The sequence below is a fragment of the Anopheles moucheti genome, chromosome 2 (assembly GCF_943734755.1).
Source record: "Anopheles moucheti chromosome 2, idAnoMoucSN_F20_07, whole genome shotgun sequence".
Taxonomy (NCBI): domain Eukaryota; kingdom Metazoa; phylum Arthropoda; class Insecta; order Diptera; family Culicidae; genus Anopheles; species Anopheles moucheti.
Window position 1 is genome coordinate 89511451 of NC_069140.1, and position 16176 is coordinate 89527626.

General features: G+C 44.8%; 4 protein-coding genes across 4 annotated transcripts; 2 read left to right on the forward strand and 2 right to left on the reverse strand.

Moving 5' to 3' along the window:
- Positions 1–3: 3 nt before the first annotated feature.
- LOC128297034 (uncharacterized) lies at positions 4–10780 on the reverse strand. The gene is made up of 5 exons (XM_053032584.1): positions 10623–10780; positions 1226–2496; positions 959–1151; positions 579–891; positions 4–512 (listed from the first exon to the last, which is right to left on the reverse strand). The coding sequence occupies exons 2-5, from the start codon at positions 2494–2496 to the stop codon at positions 61–63; spliced, it is 2229 nt and encodes a 742-aa protein (XP_052888544.1). The 5' UTR covers positions 10623–10780; the 3' UTR covers positions 4–60.
- LOC128300059 (transferrin-like) lies at positions 5393–10786 on the forward strand. The gene is made up of 7 exons (XM_053036110.1): positions 5393–5483; positions 7005–7238; positions 7346–7479; positions 8510–8654; positions 8727–9018; positions 9095–9603; positions 9677–10786. Exons 1-7 carry the CDS (start codon positions 5393–5395, stop codon positions 10363–10365), a joined length of 2094 nt encoding a protein of 697 aa, XP_052892070.1. The 3' UTR covers positions 10366–10786.
- Positions 10787–12052: 1266 nt separating this feature from the next.
- On the forward strand, positions 12053–13708 carry LOC128297773 (arylalkylamine N-acetyltransferase 1). Its single transcript, XM_053033468.1, has 4 exons — positions 12053–12274; positions 12414–12613; positions 12690–12762; positions 12834–13708. Exons 1-4 carry the CDS (start codon positions 12053–12055, stop codon positions 13005–13007), a joined length of 669 nt encoding a protein of 222 aa, XP_052889428.1. The 3' UTR covers positions 13008–13708.
- A 199-nt stretch (positions 13709–13907) lies between these two features.
- Positions 13908–14908, reverse strand: LOC128296960 (protein takeout-like). Its single transcript, XM_053032501.1, has 4 exons — positions 14799–14908; positions 14473–14719; positions 14117–14400; positions 13908–14059 (listed from the first exon to the last, which is right to left on the reverse strand). Exons 1-4 carry the CDS (start codon positions 14884–14886, stop codon positions 13908–13910), a joined length of 771 nt encoding a protein of 256 aa, XP_052888461.1. The 5' UTR covers positions 14887–14908.
- Positions 14909–16176: the final 1268 nt, after the last annotated feature.

Here is a 16176-nt window from a genome sequence, read left to right on the forward strand (position 1 = left end):
CGTTTATTGTTCGGCGCATTTCACTCAAATACCATTAGAACTATTGATTATTAACAACAATCAAACCAAGTGCCGCTCGCGGTACGATACGCTACTGTTATCACCCAACTGTGCCTCTTTCAGTATACCGTCTGGATGTTGTGGATCGAAAAATAAAATCTGTTGACCGTGATGAAATCGTGGTTTTCCACTCACGTCCCCATCTCCCTTCTCTGGTTCGATTAATTTCGCCACAATAGTACCACCGTCAGCACGTCCTTCTCCGGCACCGTTGGAATTGCCGTACCGTTTAGCCTCATCATGCACAATACTTTGGATGGTGCAGGATTTATTCGTGCATACGCTCAACATTAAGTGCGGTTGATCATCAGGCTTTCTATGGCGATGCTGGGCCGATTCTCTACCGCCCGGTTCGGTGCAAAGTTTCAGCACACGCACAGTCTTATTTGAGTGCAGCACAAACAGCGTATCGTTGGCTTGTACCATTCGTTTAAGATTGGTTATGGAGTGAGCTGAAAAATTTGCGAAGAAGATATTTTGCACTTCCCTTTAATTTTGGATAAGTACACCATACTTACAAGCATCCGGTTTAACCAATAAAACAGGATCAAATTCCGATTGTACGAAGTGACTCAATCGGATCACTGTTTTGTTGCTGGATAGTACCATCTGGTGATGATCATGCAGCAGAAGATTCTCAAAGGTACGTAACGCATCGTACGCCAAACGTCCCCCAATGCGGTTGCTCAAGTCAATCACTTTCGCTTGCACTAAGGAAACCTCCGGTGGTCTCAACTTCGCGCTGAGTACATTCTCCACGCCTAAATGGTCGTGTTTCTGTGTCTGCACGTTCCATACTACAATGACTCCGGTGGAGAATAGTCCAAATACCTGAATAGAAATACAAAAAACCCTCGAGAGATTTAAAAAGCAATACTTTTTAATAACACAGACTCACCTGATTAAATGCATTTTCGTTCCCAATCTCCACGCTACTGTCCCGAATTACTGGCACAGGGAGCACTTTTACAGCTACGATTTCCCAGCAGTTTAGTTTGTGTTTCTGGTGCAATGTTGGAGCTAAGATTTGATGAGGTGACAACACTTCGTTGTGACTCCGACCTGCATCTCCCAACCACATCTGCAGGGTCCTTTATATTTCGAAGGATAGGAAAAGGATATTGCTAACTTACCCCAATGGTGATTGATAAAAAGTTTATCTTACCCATCACTTGTCCCTCCAAACACCATCATATGCGTTCGCATCTCGTAGTCAATGCAAACGATCGTAGACCACGAGGCGAAGCGATACATTGGCCTTGAGTAGGTTCCACGTGCCCAAAACTCGAGCACAAAGCTGTCACACTGCATCGACGACGACCGTACCAATTTGATCTCGAACTCGGGACACATTTTTCCACCATCAAACGAACGTACTACGTCGGCTGTAGACGTATCGGTACGATGTTCCCTTATTTGGTTTGCACATTTCTCTTTCTCATTGTCATTAACTTTTCGCAATCGAAATCGTTTCGACTCAAGCAATGCTTCCATCGCAGGTGCAGCTCTACGCAAGAGCTGCAGAATGCTGTGCTGTTGATTGTGGTTTCGTGTTGCATGCGTTAGAGTAGTATTCGAGGGCAATAGTCTGCTGCTAGGAGTGGTCAAACGTCTCTCCAGTGCTCCATTTAGTGTGGAAAACATTCGCTCTATGTTCTGCAAACTACTATAGCTCTGCACAGCGTCATCTTCTTGGCCATCGTTTGCTTGATCATTCCATTCCTCTTCCTGGTCGATCCTGTGAGCACCACGGAAGCTTTCGTGCATACAGGTTGATCGCTCTCGTACAGAGATTCCATACGTTTGGCAAGCCGTCGAAACCGAGCTACGGTCAGTTTGTGTATGCTTCCCGTATGCAACAGTATTTGCAATACCGAAATTAGTTCTCAGTTCGGCATACTCTTCCGGATCGAATTGGTACAGCTGTACCGTAATGTCGTTCAGTGATATTTTACTCAAAATATCAACACTTCTTGCATTTTTGGATGTAACGTTTTGTGTCTTACTATCAACTGGAGGCTGTACTACTGCTGCAATAGTTTCGCTTTCCTTTGGAGCAGTTGAAGTCACTTTTTCCTCGCCCTCATCTTCATCCTCGTCGTCACCACCTTCCGATGAAGAATTGTTAGATTCCGTATGTTCCGCACTACTCTCACTGCTGGAACAACCCGCACTGGGCGGGCTTTCGTCGGATTCAAAATCTGACTCATAATCATAGACCGGTTCGGGTGTTGGTGGTTTGGGAACGTTGACTTTTGGTGCAACGGGAACGACTTTCTTCGGAACACTCGTCGGCACGGTTGAACCTTTCGATTTTACCGCTTGCTGTTGTTTGGGTCCCTCATTCCGAACCGCTGGTTTATTGAGCGGCTTTTTCACTACACTAGGCCTGTTTGACCTTGACGGTACGGCTGGTTTTCGTGGCCCAAATGACATCTGTAGGGTGGGAAAAGACTTGGTTATAATATGATATCTGGTTCATTTTAGGCAACTTTTTGGGGGAGGGTTATTATCGCATAAAACGGCTGTAATATTGTTCTCTAATTGTGGTAATATTGCAGTTGAAATGGGTTTCAATGAGCTCAAAAAGAGACGTCCGTCGAAAAAAAAAACCTCACTAAAACAACGGTTACCCCGCTTCGGGCATATCTACAATAGTTCGCAAGCAGTTGAACAGTTCGATTTCCAGTCTTTCGTAAGCGCGTTATTTGATCGGTTTCGGGGTGTCATTTGGCCACAGCAATAAAGTTACGGCAGCCCGTACCAGCGCCTGTGCACGAGCGTGAAAATTAGTCGCAAAAATGAACCGACGTATGTCGATTGAATGATTGATTGTATTTTCACAGTGGCAGTGGTGTCCACCCTGTTAAGTAAGCATCGATCAGCGGATCGGTGTCACGTCAAAAAATAACCAAAAATAATTAAGAGGTACAGATATATAATTCAAACTCACAAAATACTATAAACTATTTGGATTTCTATTATTTGGTTGCTCCATGTTAAAATGTTGGAGAAACATTCCACTGATGTTGCTCAGATTATTGACAAAAGAGAACCAAACCTTATTGTACTTGGAACGGTGGTATTTCACTAGTTAGAGTAAAAGTTAGAGATTCATGGAGTGGAGTTCATGAGGAGAAGGAAAAACTTTCCGCAATAGAATACGAAATGATTTATCAATTAACCTAAGACATTCTGAAGATTTTCAATATTGAAAAAAAATATAATAGATGAATTAACATGTTTTCAAAAACGGTCATTAGGAGCAGGGCCACGAGAGCTGGCAAAATGCTGGCAAATTTGTCAAATGACAAAATCAGCTGGTCAACTGCAAAAAACCACTATACCGTAGCCGCGCACCAGCTGGTACCAGCTGAGCAAACATTTCATGAAATATTTCATCAAACATTTCATGAAATATTTAATGAAATGTTTGATGACATGTTTCATGAAATGTTTGATGAAACATTTCATGAAATGTTTGCTCAGCTGGTACCAAGTGTCACCTCTTGAAAAACATGCTCTCCTGGTATCGGAAATCTAAAAACAATTGTGTGCGCGGCTACGGTATAGCGGTTTTTCTCAGTTGACCAGTTGATTTTGTCACTTGACAAATTTGTCAGCATTTTGTCAGCTCTCGTGGCCCTGCACCTATTCATATTCAGATAGTGAATATTGAATGGATTGAATATTGAATATTGGGTATGTTGAGAAGAATCATTCATATTGAAATACTAAAAATTCACTGAAGAGTCATTTGAATCATGAGTCGACTCTCCACCTCTCATGAGGCAGACGCGACGTGATAGGTTGTTATGTCAAGAAGAAGAAGAAGAAGAAATAGTCTTAAATTAAATAATAGTATTAACCAGTAAAACTATTCCGCAATTGAATGAAAGTTTTGCACGAAAATCAGTAATGTTGTAAGTGGTGCCTAAATTGGACCACTACTGTAACACCCCCCCTTGGTATAACATGTGAAAACTCTTCCCAGCTGACCTCAACCCGGTGGGAAAGAACCGGTAATTTCATGGTCAAACATTGACGGTGACTCAGTGGGCGACGATTTTCGATCTATTCCTCTCGCTCGCGCTGAGTAAACTCTTGACCTAAGATGCGGGAAACACGCCAGGAAACAGCACGGCTTTAGGCAATGGACAATTCTTACCATTTACTCGATCAAGTATCGATCCTCGCTAGGCACGCAGTTGTTGTTTTATAGCAAGACAACAGCTAGCAGAGATGCATTCGCTTCGCGGCTTCTGACCTGTCCATTAAACCTCCTTTCAATCCGTTGGGGGGGAGCTTTTCGAAAACGGGTTTAGATATACATTTATTTTTTCGTGTGTCTGTCCATTCGCTTGTGTTTCTAATTTTTCGATAGTTTGGCGTTCTCTCTCTCTCTTTCCCTCGCCCTCTCGCGGCAGTGCTGGTGGCATCCTGCTCCACTCGTCCCGGTTGCATAAAGATCGGACCACCGCACGAAACCTGCTGCTGTCACGCATGGTGAGCTTTTGGGGTGTTTGATAGATTTTTGCGGCCGCAATAAGGGGACGGTGGATGGCTGACCGTCATCATCTGCGTGTGTCGGCCAAAGGCGACGCATCTCACACACACGGGGTGGGAATTACGTCCTGCTAGTGCCGGAGGGGCAAATACGGGTGGTCAGTGGGGTGCCAGTCGAGAGGGAACGCCGGGTGACGCGGGTTGTTGTTTTGGTTTGATTGCTTTCTCACACACAGTGGACACTGCGTGGACTGGACTTCCCGAACTGTCTATGTAGCTATCTCTCTCTCTCTCTCTCTCTGTCCGCGAGACTCCGCGCGTGTGTGTGTGTATCGCGAGCTACTTATTGTTTGAGCCTTTTATTTTGGTATGCGTTTTTGGGGGGCCGCGCGGTCGGGTTTCTGCGGTTTTGTGGATTTACCCCCGCAATGAGGAGCACGTGGAGCAAATTAGGTGGTGGTGGTGGTGGTGGGGGAGGAGGAGGGGGGAGGCGAGGTTCAGGCTTAGCCTTTCGCACTGCTCCAGCCGAATCGAAGCCGTCAGATCGTTTGCGATCGCGAACGCGTGTGCGCGATCGTTGCTCGCTTGCTGGATTTTTTCCGTCAGTAGTCGGTAACGAAAATAAAAACCAACCCCTACCTACCAGAACGGGACGGGGATAGATTGCGCGTGTGATTTTATGTTTAATGTGTCTCACGCGCGGTTTTCGAATAATTAGTGATCAAACACGCCGAGTGATCCGCAACTAGACGTGCAGTTTTTGGTGGAGTTTTATGAGAATCCCGACTTGGGGCTCGTCATGGTTCCAATGCAAACCTCCCTCGCGATGGTGTCCGTACGGTGGGCGATCGTTCTGCTGCCGTTGCTGATGTTGCACGCTATTGCGCTGGACACCAAATCACAACCCTCGAAACAGTGTAAGTATAGCGCGCGTGTGTGTGTGTTGCAACATCGTTTCGTGGGCGCATTTCTTTACGTTTCGGTTTGGCTGTGCTGTCCGCGCGCCACCGTAATAGAACAAGTGATTTAAATGCGAGCGCAAGCTACGAACGCGTGCGCCAACCTTTTGTATTTTTTTTGCAAGTGTCACAAGTGTGCAGTCAATGCCGAACGGGCAATCATTATCACTCCATCCGTTGCATAATGTGCAAGCATAAAATTGTGCATAATAGTTGCATCGCAAGATGAATGTGTGTTTTGTTTTTTTTAATTGTCCGATGGTACAAGAAAGTAGCACAGCAGTGACAGTTGGCAAGGATAGCGAGTGATGTACCGATCCCACCGCAAGCCATTAATTTCCCTTTCGAATGACCCGTCCCGGGATGGGGATGTGATGTGTGCGCTGTGGGGAACAAACAGTTATAAAACCCGTACGCGAAGGTGCCGATGGTGCTAACCACAGATGCTTCAAGGACACGCGGAGGGAGTGTGATTTGACCGCGCAGTGCTGTGTTTAATGAATCCTGCCGAAAAGCAACGAGGCCAATGTTAGCGAGTTTATCGCTCATATCGCCACGGTGGTGGCGCGTAATTTAGCCACCGTCGTTTGGACTGTTTCCTTTATCGCGATATACACCACCTGCACCTGGCCGTGGCACACCACGGAATGGAATCCTTTCACTTTTTACCCGAACTTGCCGTACGTTTGTAATGGGTGTTTGTGTGTGTGTGGTCCACATTTTGGCAGTGTAGTACAGGTTCAAAAAAAATGATTGCGCAATCCCAATGTTGCCATTTTTGTTTTGGTTTTTCCATTGTAATTATCGTGTTTTTTTTTCTTAAATTAAAGATAAAAGAGAAAACTGTTCCTTTATCCTACCAACAAAAAAGGAAAGGTTTAACATCGTACGATAATTTAATTCAAGCGATCAGGCGTGAAAAATGGCTGTTAAAAGACACTAATAAATACGGAACACACATCCATTGCTAGGAAGCAGAATATATTAGTACGATCAATAATTCCTACAGCAGCATTCATTAAAAGGCACCCACACACACACACATTCCTTTTCGTCCAAGCCGGCTTAAGATTTCCTAGTCAATTACCTCGTTAGATGTGTTACATTATCGTCGGATTGAAGGTCAACGGAAATGTCGGTCAAAAACCTGAAATCAAGCTATGTACAGCCCGGCCACACGCTGGATCACGTTGCAATTCGCAACTGTCGCACATTTCTAGATGAGTTCGCACCGGTTCGCATGATCGGCGATGCAAATGAAGGTGTATGTACGCCGCTACAGTTTAGCCGTGCGTTTGGGGAATCCCCCAAGAAAGCCTAGAGAACTTGTTGATCTTTTCTTTTTGTTTTTTGCTACTTGAGAGTCACAGAGCTAGAAACATGTACCAACGTTGTGTGCATTCCACCGTACCATACCCATGTATATATATATATGCAAGCAATTATTAATGCGCTTTTCGCGCTTCCTTCTCGTTTCAGTGCGCGTGTGCATCGTGGAGGGTAGCGGCAACTACAAGAAAGGGACACAAAACTGTCCCACGCTGGAGAAAACCTCCAACATACGGTGCGTGTACGGGCTCGATCGGCTAGACTGCTTGCGCAAAATACACAAGGGTACCGCCGACTTTGCCGCCTTCTACCCGGAAGACTTTCTTGCGGCACGGTGGGCCGGGGTGGACATGCTGGTTACCAGCGAGCTACGGTTTCACGCCGGTAAGCCAATGCCTGCCAATGTCAAGTGCAAGCGTGTCAGCGTAACCACGCCGTTGGGCCGGGGGTTTACTAATCGTCACCGTTTCGGCATTCCGTATTTTCGACAGAACACTTCGAGTACCAGATCGTGGTGGTGGTGGATAATGAGGCGGAGATTAACACGGCACGCGAGCTGCGGGGAAGCAAATTTTGTCATCCCGGGCATGGGTTGAAGAATCACTGGACGGCGGTGCTGGCAGATGTAAGTATCAAAGTAAATAAAATAGAATAGAGTTCCTGTTCCCGAACGCTTGATCACGATCAAGGCCATTGAGCACTATGCACTACGTTTGCGAATTGTCCACAATTTATTTAAAATGTTTTATATAATTTCCTCCAAAAGGGAACGATCGGGTCTCAGGACTCAATTCCTCAGGACTTTGATTTGATTCATTTCCTTACTAAAGATTCATATGAATGACTTTTCTGAAAAGATTCATTAAGCATAATACTATACAAGAGCCAATTAAAGATTGAAGATCAAATTAATCAAACAGGTTCAGATTAAAAAGTAGCCAGCTTGTTGTGTTCGGAGAAGCTACCAGGAATCTACTTTGGCATTCTGTAGAATCTGTTAGATTCTGTTAGAATCGACATAAGCTCCAAATATAGTGTAAAGCACCCAGCGCGAGTCCCATGGGGTTGTTTAGTTCTAGAATGACGTAAAAGAATTTAGAAGGGCTAGACTTATCTGAGGTGATGGAGGTACTTAAATTGATACAGGGTCCCTTTTATATTCGGGTTCGGAAATAGACGAGTTTTTTTATTTAATTTGACAGCTAATGTTTATAACAATTCAAGCATAAAAGGAAAAAGACAGGTTGATAATGTCTGATCACCCTTCGCCCCTAGAAACTCCGAACCCGTAAGAAGGAGGTTCACTTTATAATATTCAGTTAGTACCGCAATATAGTATACGCGGAAATTCGAGGTTCAGAGATCCACTCCCGGGTTATAATGATCCACTACGATAATATCTTGGGAATTTTGTAAACTCTAAACTATATCCTAAAGAGAGACGACCATCAAATCTTAACGATATTTCAGATCTCGTCATAAAATGTGCCTAAAAATCGAATTCAGAATCATGATACTCGCAATGAGTATAAAAAACTGATAGCGCCAATATGCAATTAAAACGTGTCATGGCCCAATAATTGGAGACTCTATTCCTCCCTTTTCACGAGCATTGAACATTGTTTAACTGAAAAACCTTATTTTTCCTCCCACAGTACTTTGAAACGAGACTGACACCGCGTGATTGTGAGGAAGATCTGTCGCCGGTAGAATCGAGACTAAAGTCCGTCGCCTCCTTCTTTGGGCCTTCCTGTCGGGCTGGCCCATGGGTACCGGATCCGGCAGAGGATCGACGATTAAGTAAGTATTTCCCTGAAGATGTTCTCTGAATTCCACGAAAATGGTGCCTAACCTTCCCGCCTAATATTTTAGAGAAAAAGTATCCTTCCTTGTGTCAACTGTGCTACAACTCCTACCAGTGTGCGATTGGTGATAAACACTGGGGCAGGCGTGGTCCACTGTACTGCTTGACGAGTGGTGCCGGTGAGGTGGCTTGGGCAAGGTTAGACGACGTACGAAGTCACTTTGGATTTTCAGGCCTAGTGGCGGAAGCGAACCCAACGGAGTATAGTTTCCTCTGCCCAGACGGACATCTGCAACCGCTCAACACACGGAAACCGTGCGTTTGGGTCTCCAAACCATGGCCAGCAGTTGCTGCTAAATCGTAAGAATTTCTGAGCCACATCAGCTCTCGAGGGGCCACTTACTTAAAATTGCGGTTTCATTCTCTCACGACACAGAAAAGTAGCAACGGAGGTACAAGATTTGGTGTCCAATCTAACACACGACGATGTCAACAGTTGGCAGAATGCGTTGCTTATGCTACTGGAAACGTATCACGTTAATATTACCACCCTGGACACCGTCATCCCGGTCGATGACTATCTGGACCAGGCAGTCGGATTTCAGGACGCGTACAACAATCCCGGCTGTAGCCCGAGCCGGTCGATAGTGTTCTGCACCAAATCGTTGCTGGAGCTGTACAAGTGTTCGTGGCTGCAGGAGGTTGCCAGTGTGTACGGTGTCGAACCAGGCTTCCAGTGTATCCGTACGGATAGTTTGGACCAGTGCATGACCAAGGTACGGTCCAAAGACGCAGATCTAGTGATAGTCGATCAGGATAATGCGATGCGGGCACAGCGGGACTATGGTTTACGTTCTACACTACACGAATACTCATCGAACGCACTCCATAAGTACCTAATAGTAGCGGTCGTTGCGCGTAATGCAGGTCTACGTTCTGGATATGGTAAGCACACAAACAATCGCGATGATAGTGATGATTAAGAGTTAATTAAATGTTTTCCTCCGATTTCCTACAGATCTTCGCAATCGTCGCGCTTGTTTCCCGCAGTATGAAGGAGCGGCCCACACCGCAGTAATGACCGCTCTGCGAAACCATTCGATCGGAAACGTGCGAGACTTCTTTTCCGAAAGTTCATGCAACTGGAAGCGTACCAGCCGCTGCTCCTCGGTGTACGACGGAGATGCGGGAGCCATGCGGTGCCTTCAAGACGGCATAGCGGACGTTGCGTTTGTCAGCTACGAAACGTTCAAAAGCATGAAAAATTCCGCACAAGCTAAGCAGCAGGAAAACTGGACCATATTCTGTCCGTTCAACAAACCGGTCAAACACAATGCCCTGTGCTACCTGGGCTGGACATCGGTGGGGCGCATCATGATCAGCAACGAAACGATCGTGCGGCGGCAGAACGAAATCTACAACGCCATGAAAGATGTCGATAAGCTGTTCGGGCGCAAGAACGGTCTCAAGGCGGAAGCATTTAATCTGTACGGTATGTTCGACGGTCGAAGCGACGTGTTGTTTAAGGACGGCACCGAAAGTCTTCGCAATTGGCAGGAAATGATGCGTGACAAGAGCGATGGCTTTTTCGACCCGGCGGGCGTGGATCAGCTGCATAGCATGGGCACGCAGTTGAAGTGTAGCTTGCACCAGCTACTGACGGCTGTGGCAGTCATGACATTCACACAACTATTGCAAAGGGTATAAATGAATAATGGATGAGGGATAACTTGTGGAGGAGAGAGCGATAGAAAAAAGCGCCCACATTACATAGCCTAGGTAGGGAAACAACAAATTGCGGGGCAACAAAACACGACCGGATCGTTACGCAGCTAAGGGCCCGCTGTTGCAACAGACGCTGCACCGAGACTTCTATCGTTAAGATCGTGGAATGTACTGGCTATGGTTAAGTATTTTAGCGTAGATTTCATTATTAAGTTTTAGCGAGTAAAGCAGCTACTTACCGCTTCGAGCGTTTTCGAACCGTTCGTTTTCAATTATACCTCGTTAGCTTTTTTTCCCCCACAAAGTTCCTGTGCGGTACACGGACCACGGTTCTCTGGATTCAGTATCGTCTAGAAAGCATGCGAAAAGAAAACAACCAAACCATTAATTCAATACTCCTCATCCTCCGGCCATTACGGTTAATTTTGTTATTGTGTAAAATAATAATACTTACATGCGGCACTGTATAGCAAAATTAGGAACAAAAACCAACGAAACGAATAATTATCAGAATAAAAACAAATTGAAATGCTTCGGAAAATAAGAGCTCGACTTTGTTTGTGTGCATTCTATTCCCGGTTGGCATGGTTACAAAAATGTCAACACGTGATTTACCGTTCGCTCTGGCAACACTGCTCCAGAAACAAACAAATGATTGTGCTTATTTAAGCTATATTTTCTACTCAATTTCGTGTTATCTGTACGTAATCAATAAATACATTGTGACAGAAGGATATTGAATCAATTGTGAATGTTTATCAAGTTTGTAAAAAACTCTTCTATAACTGCTTTAGCATAAACCGCGTGACAATGTGCATTCGGTACGTGTTTTTGTACAGCGGCACCTTGCCTTTTTGAACGCTCGTTTGCTTGTACGCTTGCTCGTGACTTACTGCGATGCTTTTAAATGCCACAAAAAAAGAAGGAAAACGCAAAAAACCACCTGTTGCAAGGCGAGCCTCCAGCCGATGACATCGTTTCGGATCAAAAACCTTTTGCCCGTTCCGCTTTCCCTGGGCCTCCGCCCTCGGATTCCTCGTCTACCGGGAGGCCCCCGTGTGGGCCCGACTCGGGCCCCCTTCGGGCAGTAATAGCCACCCAAACTACTATTGCGACTCGCACCGAAATCCTGTCGGGCAGTATCGAAAATAAAAAACCAGGACATGCGTAGAAAGTGCGTAAAAAGGGATTGTTTTCGTCCCGAACGGTCCCCTCTACTACGGGCACATGGGACCCGCCGTGTGAGCGCCCCCCGACCGACACTCATCATCAACATCATTGTCATTCTTGCTCGTCCTTGTGGACTCGAGAATTGATTCCTCTTCAGAACGGCGACCGTGCTCCCGTACAGGGGATTATTCATTTTGTGGCGGTGAGCTAAAGGTGACGCCAGAGTACACGCGCGCTCGTGTAGTGTTCAGTTTCCTTGTTTGCCGAGCTATTATTCGTTTTTGGAAAGGGTTTATTAATCGATATCGGTTACACAGTGTGCAAGTGGGTAGGTAGTGAGCCCTTTGAATTGTACGTAGTAATAGGCATTCGTTTTACCTATATAACTTATGCAACTTGGAGAGTTGCTTCAGTGCAGTTGCTGTTGTAAAGCTGTTTATTCATTTAGCAAGCTTATTATATAAAATATTCTTAATATCCCAACTTCGAGGTGTATATCATGATGCTGTCCAATAGCAACGGTCTAAGGATGGAGATTATTACCGAACCGTGGTTTCCGGAGGTCATACAGCATCTTCGTCAAACGTTCTTTGCCGACGAACCATTAAACAAGGCCGTAAACCTGTGTCGTCCCGGTGACGGGCATACGCTGCTGGAAAAGCACAGCCTCTCGAGCCTCCGTGACGGCATAAGTGTCATGGCAATCACAAACAGTGGAGAGGTTGGTACCCATCCTCTTAACCGCTACACATTCTGAGGAAAATTCGTTCGCTCCATTTAGAGCAAGAGAGCGAGAGAGAGAGAGGCGTGGAGAGTGCAAAAGTATGCAATAGCCGTAATTTCCGTTTCACATTTAACAGATAGCTGGAGTGGTCGTTAATGGGATTCTACATGGCAATGAGGATACGGGCCGCGCACTGGACCGGTTGGCCGAGATGGATGATGAGAAATTTCGCAAAATTTTCACCCTGCTGTACGAGGAAAATCTCAAGATTGACTTGTTTGGGCAGTTTTCGGTGGAGAGCATTTTTGAAATACGCATCCTGTCGGTTGACTCCAAGTAAGTTGAAGTTCGGTAATCATGTGGTTTTTTAAACGGTAATTAATTGATCATTACGGCAACTGTTTTCCCTCAGATTTCGTGGTCAAGGATTGGCGAAAGAGTTGATGCGAAAAAGTGAAGAAGTTGCACGCGCTAATGGATTTCGGGTAAGTAGTAAATTCTGATCAATTGGACATCTGCGACGACACCCGTAACCGATACCTTCCCCATCATGCAGATAATGAAAACCGATGCAACCGGTTTGTTCTCCCAACGGGTGGCAACTTCGCTCGGGTTCGTTACCAGACACGAGGTCAAGTACGACGACTATCTCGACCAGGATGGCCATCCGGTGTTTCATGTCGGTGAGCCGCATGATCGATTAAAAATTATGTACAAAGCACTGTGTTAAATGTTTTGCTCACCGTAAAGGCGAACCGCAAAGAACCAAAAAGGCGGGCTACGGGAAAACACAAATCGTTGTTATTATCAGTAAAATGTTATTTATATGGTGTCTGTGTGTCGTATGATGGTATCCGGGTGGAAGCAATTTCTGTGCCAAAGGCATGAGAAAAAGATACAATACTACTCAAATGCAATGTTTATGCATTATAACACGGTGGATAGATAACCGAACATAGGCTATGGCTATGCGTCTATATAAGGTGTTATTTGTGCCCAACCCAAGCGTCATAACTCCAACAAACCAGCTCCACACAAAAACTTCTACCGCCAGAATAGCATAAAGTACGAAACCATCCAATATGATAGATTGTCGGTTTGTTCCCTGAAACTGACTGCATGATTTTATGCAAATGTTTTGTCTGTTTTAAATTTAGCGTACCATTTTAAGTGTCGTATACTTTGTTTCTTTTTTAGACTTAGTTAAGTGATAAGTTAAAGGTTAGTCTCCCGCGTACTATTTAAGATTACGAAGAATAAGTGAGTGCGACAATAACTGAATTGTGGAGGATACAAAGAACTTTTTGTAACATTCAATGCGCAAGTAACATTATTTTACCTTCGCAAACGTTCCAACAGTCCAAACAGGTAGTTAAGAACAATGTTTTGATAAATAACTGTATAACATAAACTTAGTACACCAATGTGCAAAATGGAAATAAAAACCTTAACATAAAAGCTTAGAATCTAACGGTCTTTCTTGGAGAATTAATTAATTCTAGGAATTCTCTTTGAAGAATGAAAAGATATGTTATGACTGTCATCATTATTCTCTCCGAACGTACAATCAAAGCGTTCCCTACAAAAATGCGCTGAATCGATTAAACTTTAAAACCCACACTGCTAAAAACTACTCGAGGAATATTTTATTCATCGGTACCTTGAGAAAGATTTGGTTGGCAATCTTTTTGAAAATGTATCCGAACGTGTCCTCGTACGAACTGCGTAGCTCCCGAAACACAACCTCCCAGTTATCGTTCAGCACTTGGTGCATAGTTTTCCCTAAAAATGTAAAACACAAGCTATAAATAAGTGATAACAACTTCCTGATGGTCTTACCTAGCCGTTCATCGCCATTGAAAAGGTTCCCAAACTCGAACGTCACCAACTTCGGTTCGAAATGCACGAGGTATTTGCGAATGTGCATGTACTGTTCGCCACTCCGTTCGACGAGCTCTCCGATAAGCTCGTGGTGTGTCTTCAACCGATGCAGCGTAATGTTGGCCAAACCTTTGCCAGTGATGGGCAGCACCAATATCCGACCATCCATGCTGTAGTTGCCGACGAACTGTACCTGCGGTGTTATCGCTTCCGTCTTGATGATGAGTTTCTTCAGATCGGTACTGAAAGAAATGTAAGAAAAATTCATTGCAATAAGCGTTCATAATTTCGATAAAAACCCATTCACAACTTACCGATATTTTAGAATGGTTGACTCGGTAAGGTGACTTAGCCGGACGTTGGTAAAATGTTGCTTCAGTTTAATCGGTGACGACGGTTCACCTTGTTCAATCACCAGTGAATCCACTGCCAGTGGTTCTAGTGGCAAGATACCGAACTCTGGTAGACCATCTTTAAGAGCCCGTATCGCACCGTTCACCGCACTCCGAAGACACTGATCAAACTGTGGATCGCTCCGATGGCACTTCTCAAAACTGCTAGCTAAAGGCAAAAGGGAAGAAACACTTTATTAATATAAGAACTTTTGAACTTCTAAACAGAAAACGATCTCTATACTTACGCAAATCTTTCCCATCGATGAAGGTCCCCAACGAGAGGAACCATATGCCTACGAAGCAGTGCAGAATGTACCACGCGTTTGCACCCATCGCTGTTGAATGTTTGTGGTTTGCGATCGTTTCAGTTGATCCTGTCGTTCGTACCGGTCGGTGCGAAGTGTGGTCCGTATCGTCTACTGGTAGACGGTTTTATATAGGGAAACGCTTTGGGGATCAAAATACTATCCCTTTGTTACGCGCAAGATGAAAAGACACCCCGGAAGCAGACTTCCCCCATTGCCAGATGGTAACACAGACAACCATTCGGAAGAGTTGTTTAATGAAACACATCACGTCCTTACAGCCCAGCACCCAGTTCGAGCAATCGGGTCGACGTCACTGTACGCGTACGCGCATTGGATCTGAAGAAAATCGATCATAACACAGTCGTCTTCGGAGACAGCCGCAAGTGCATTGTTATCGTATCGGTGATCCCCACCCCAGACGCATTTAATATGCAGCAAAAGTAATAAAACTTTGATCGGCAAGTGCATATGCACTATCGCTGCAACAAAAGACTATGCTTTATGCGTCGGGCACTATGGTGGTACTTGATAACAAAAAGAATGGAATTGATTGCTCTACGTTCGTGTAAAATTATTATATGATCAGAATTATTCTCATCGAAACCCCTTTAAAGGTGTGATGATTTTGCAATTCAACATTTCTAGTAAGAAATCTTACCGTTGATGTGTAATTTCGAACATATTCATGCTCCAGCAATGGATACAACAAAATGTGAACAACAATATTTTTGCGCGAAATATAAATAATATACACACCTCTACACAGTTGACGTCGAACGTTTGCCGATAACAGCGTATGATTGAATATGCAAATGTAACACAGCGACTCACTACGGGACGGGGGCTTCTTTTTTTTTCGCGTTAAATTTCGTGTGTACCGCTTGCTTACCTATTTAGCATGGTCCTGCCCCAAAACGGGATGTGTACGACGGCACGCGGTTGCGCGACCTTAACGAGATGATACCGTATATCCACATCGTGAGCATAAATGAAATATTGGCCAACGGTGTTGGGCGCCAGTGGAATAACAATAGTTCTGGTTTCGTGTTTTGCTTTTGGGAAAACCGAGCTTTATAATAGCGCAGAACATGAGGCTAATTGCGAAGAGTCAGAAGCAACTAGTATGCAGAGAGCCGAACGAACAGACACAAGATGATCTCCTGTTTGGATCTCTCAAGTTTGTTTCTTTCGTACATCAGTGGTTTTCATCTCGAGTTTCATCTCGAATTTCCTTAAACAAGGATCTGAGGTGGTGGGCTAACTCTGCAATTAAGAAGGAGAGAGAGAGGACCATCCGCGATTCAGAGGTAGACAC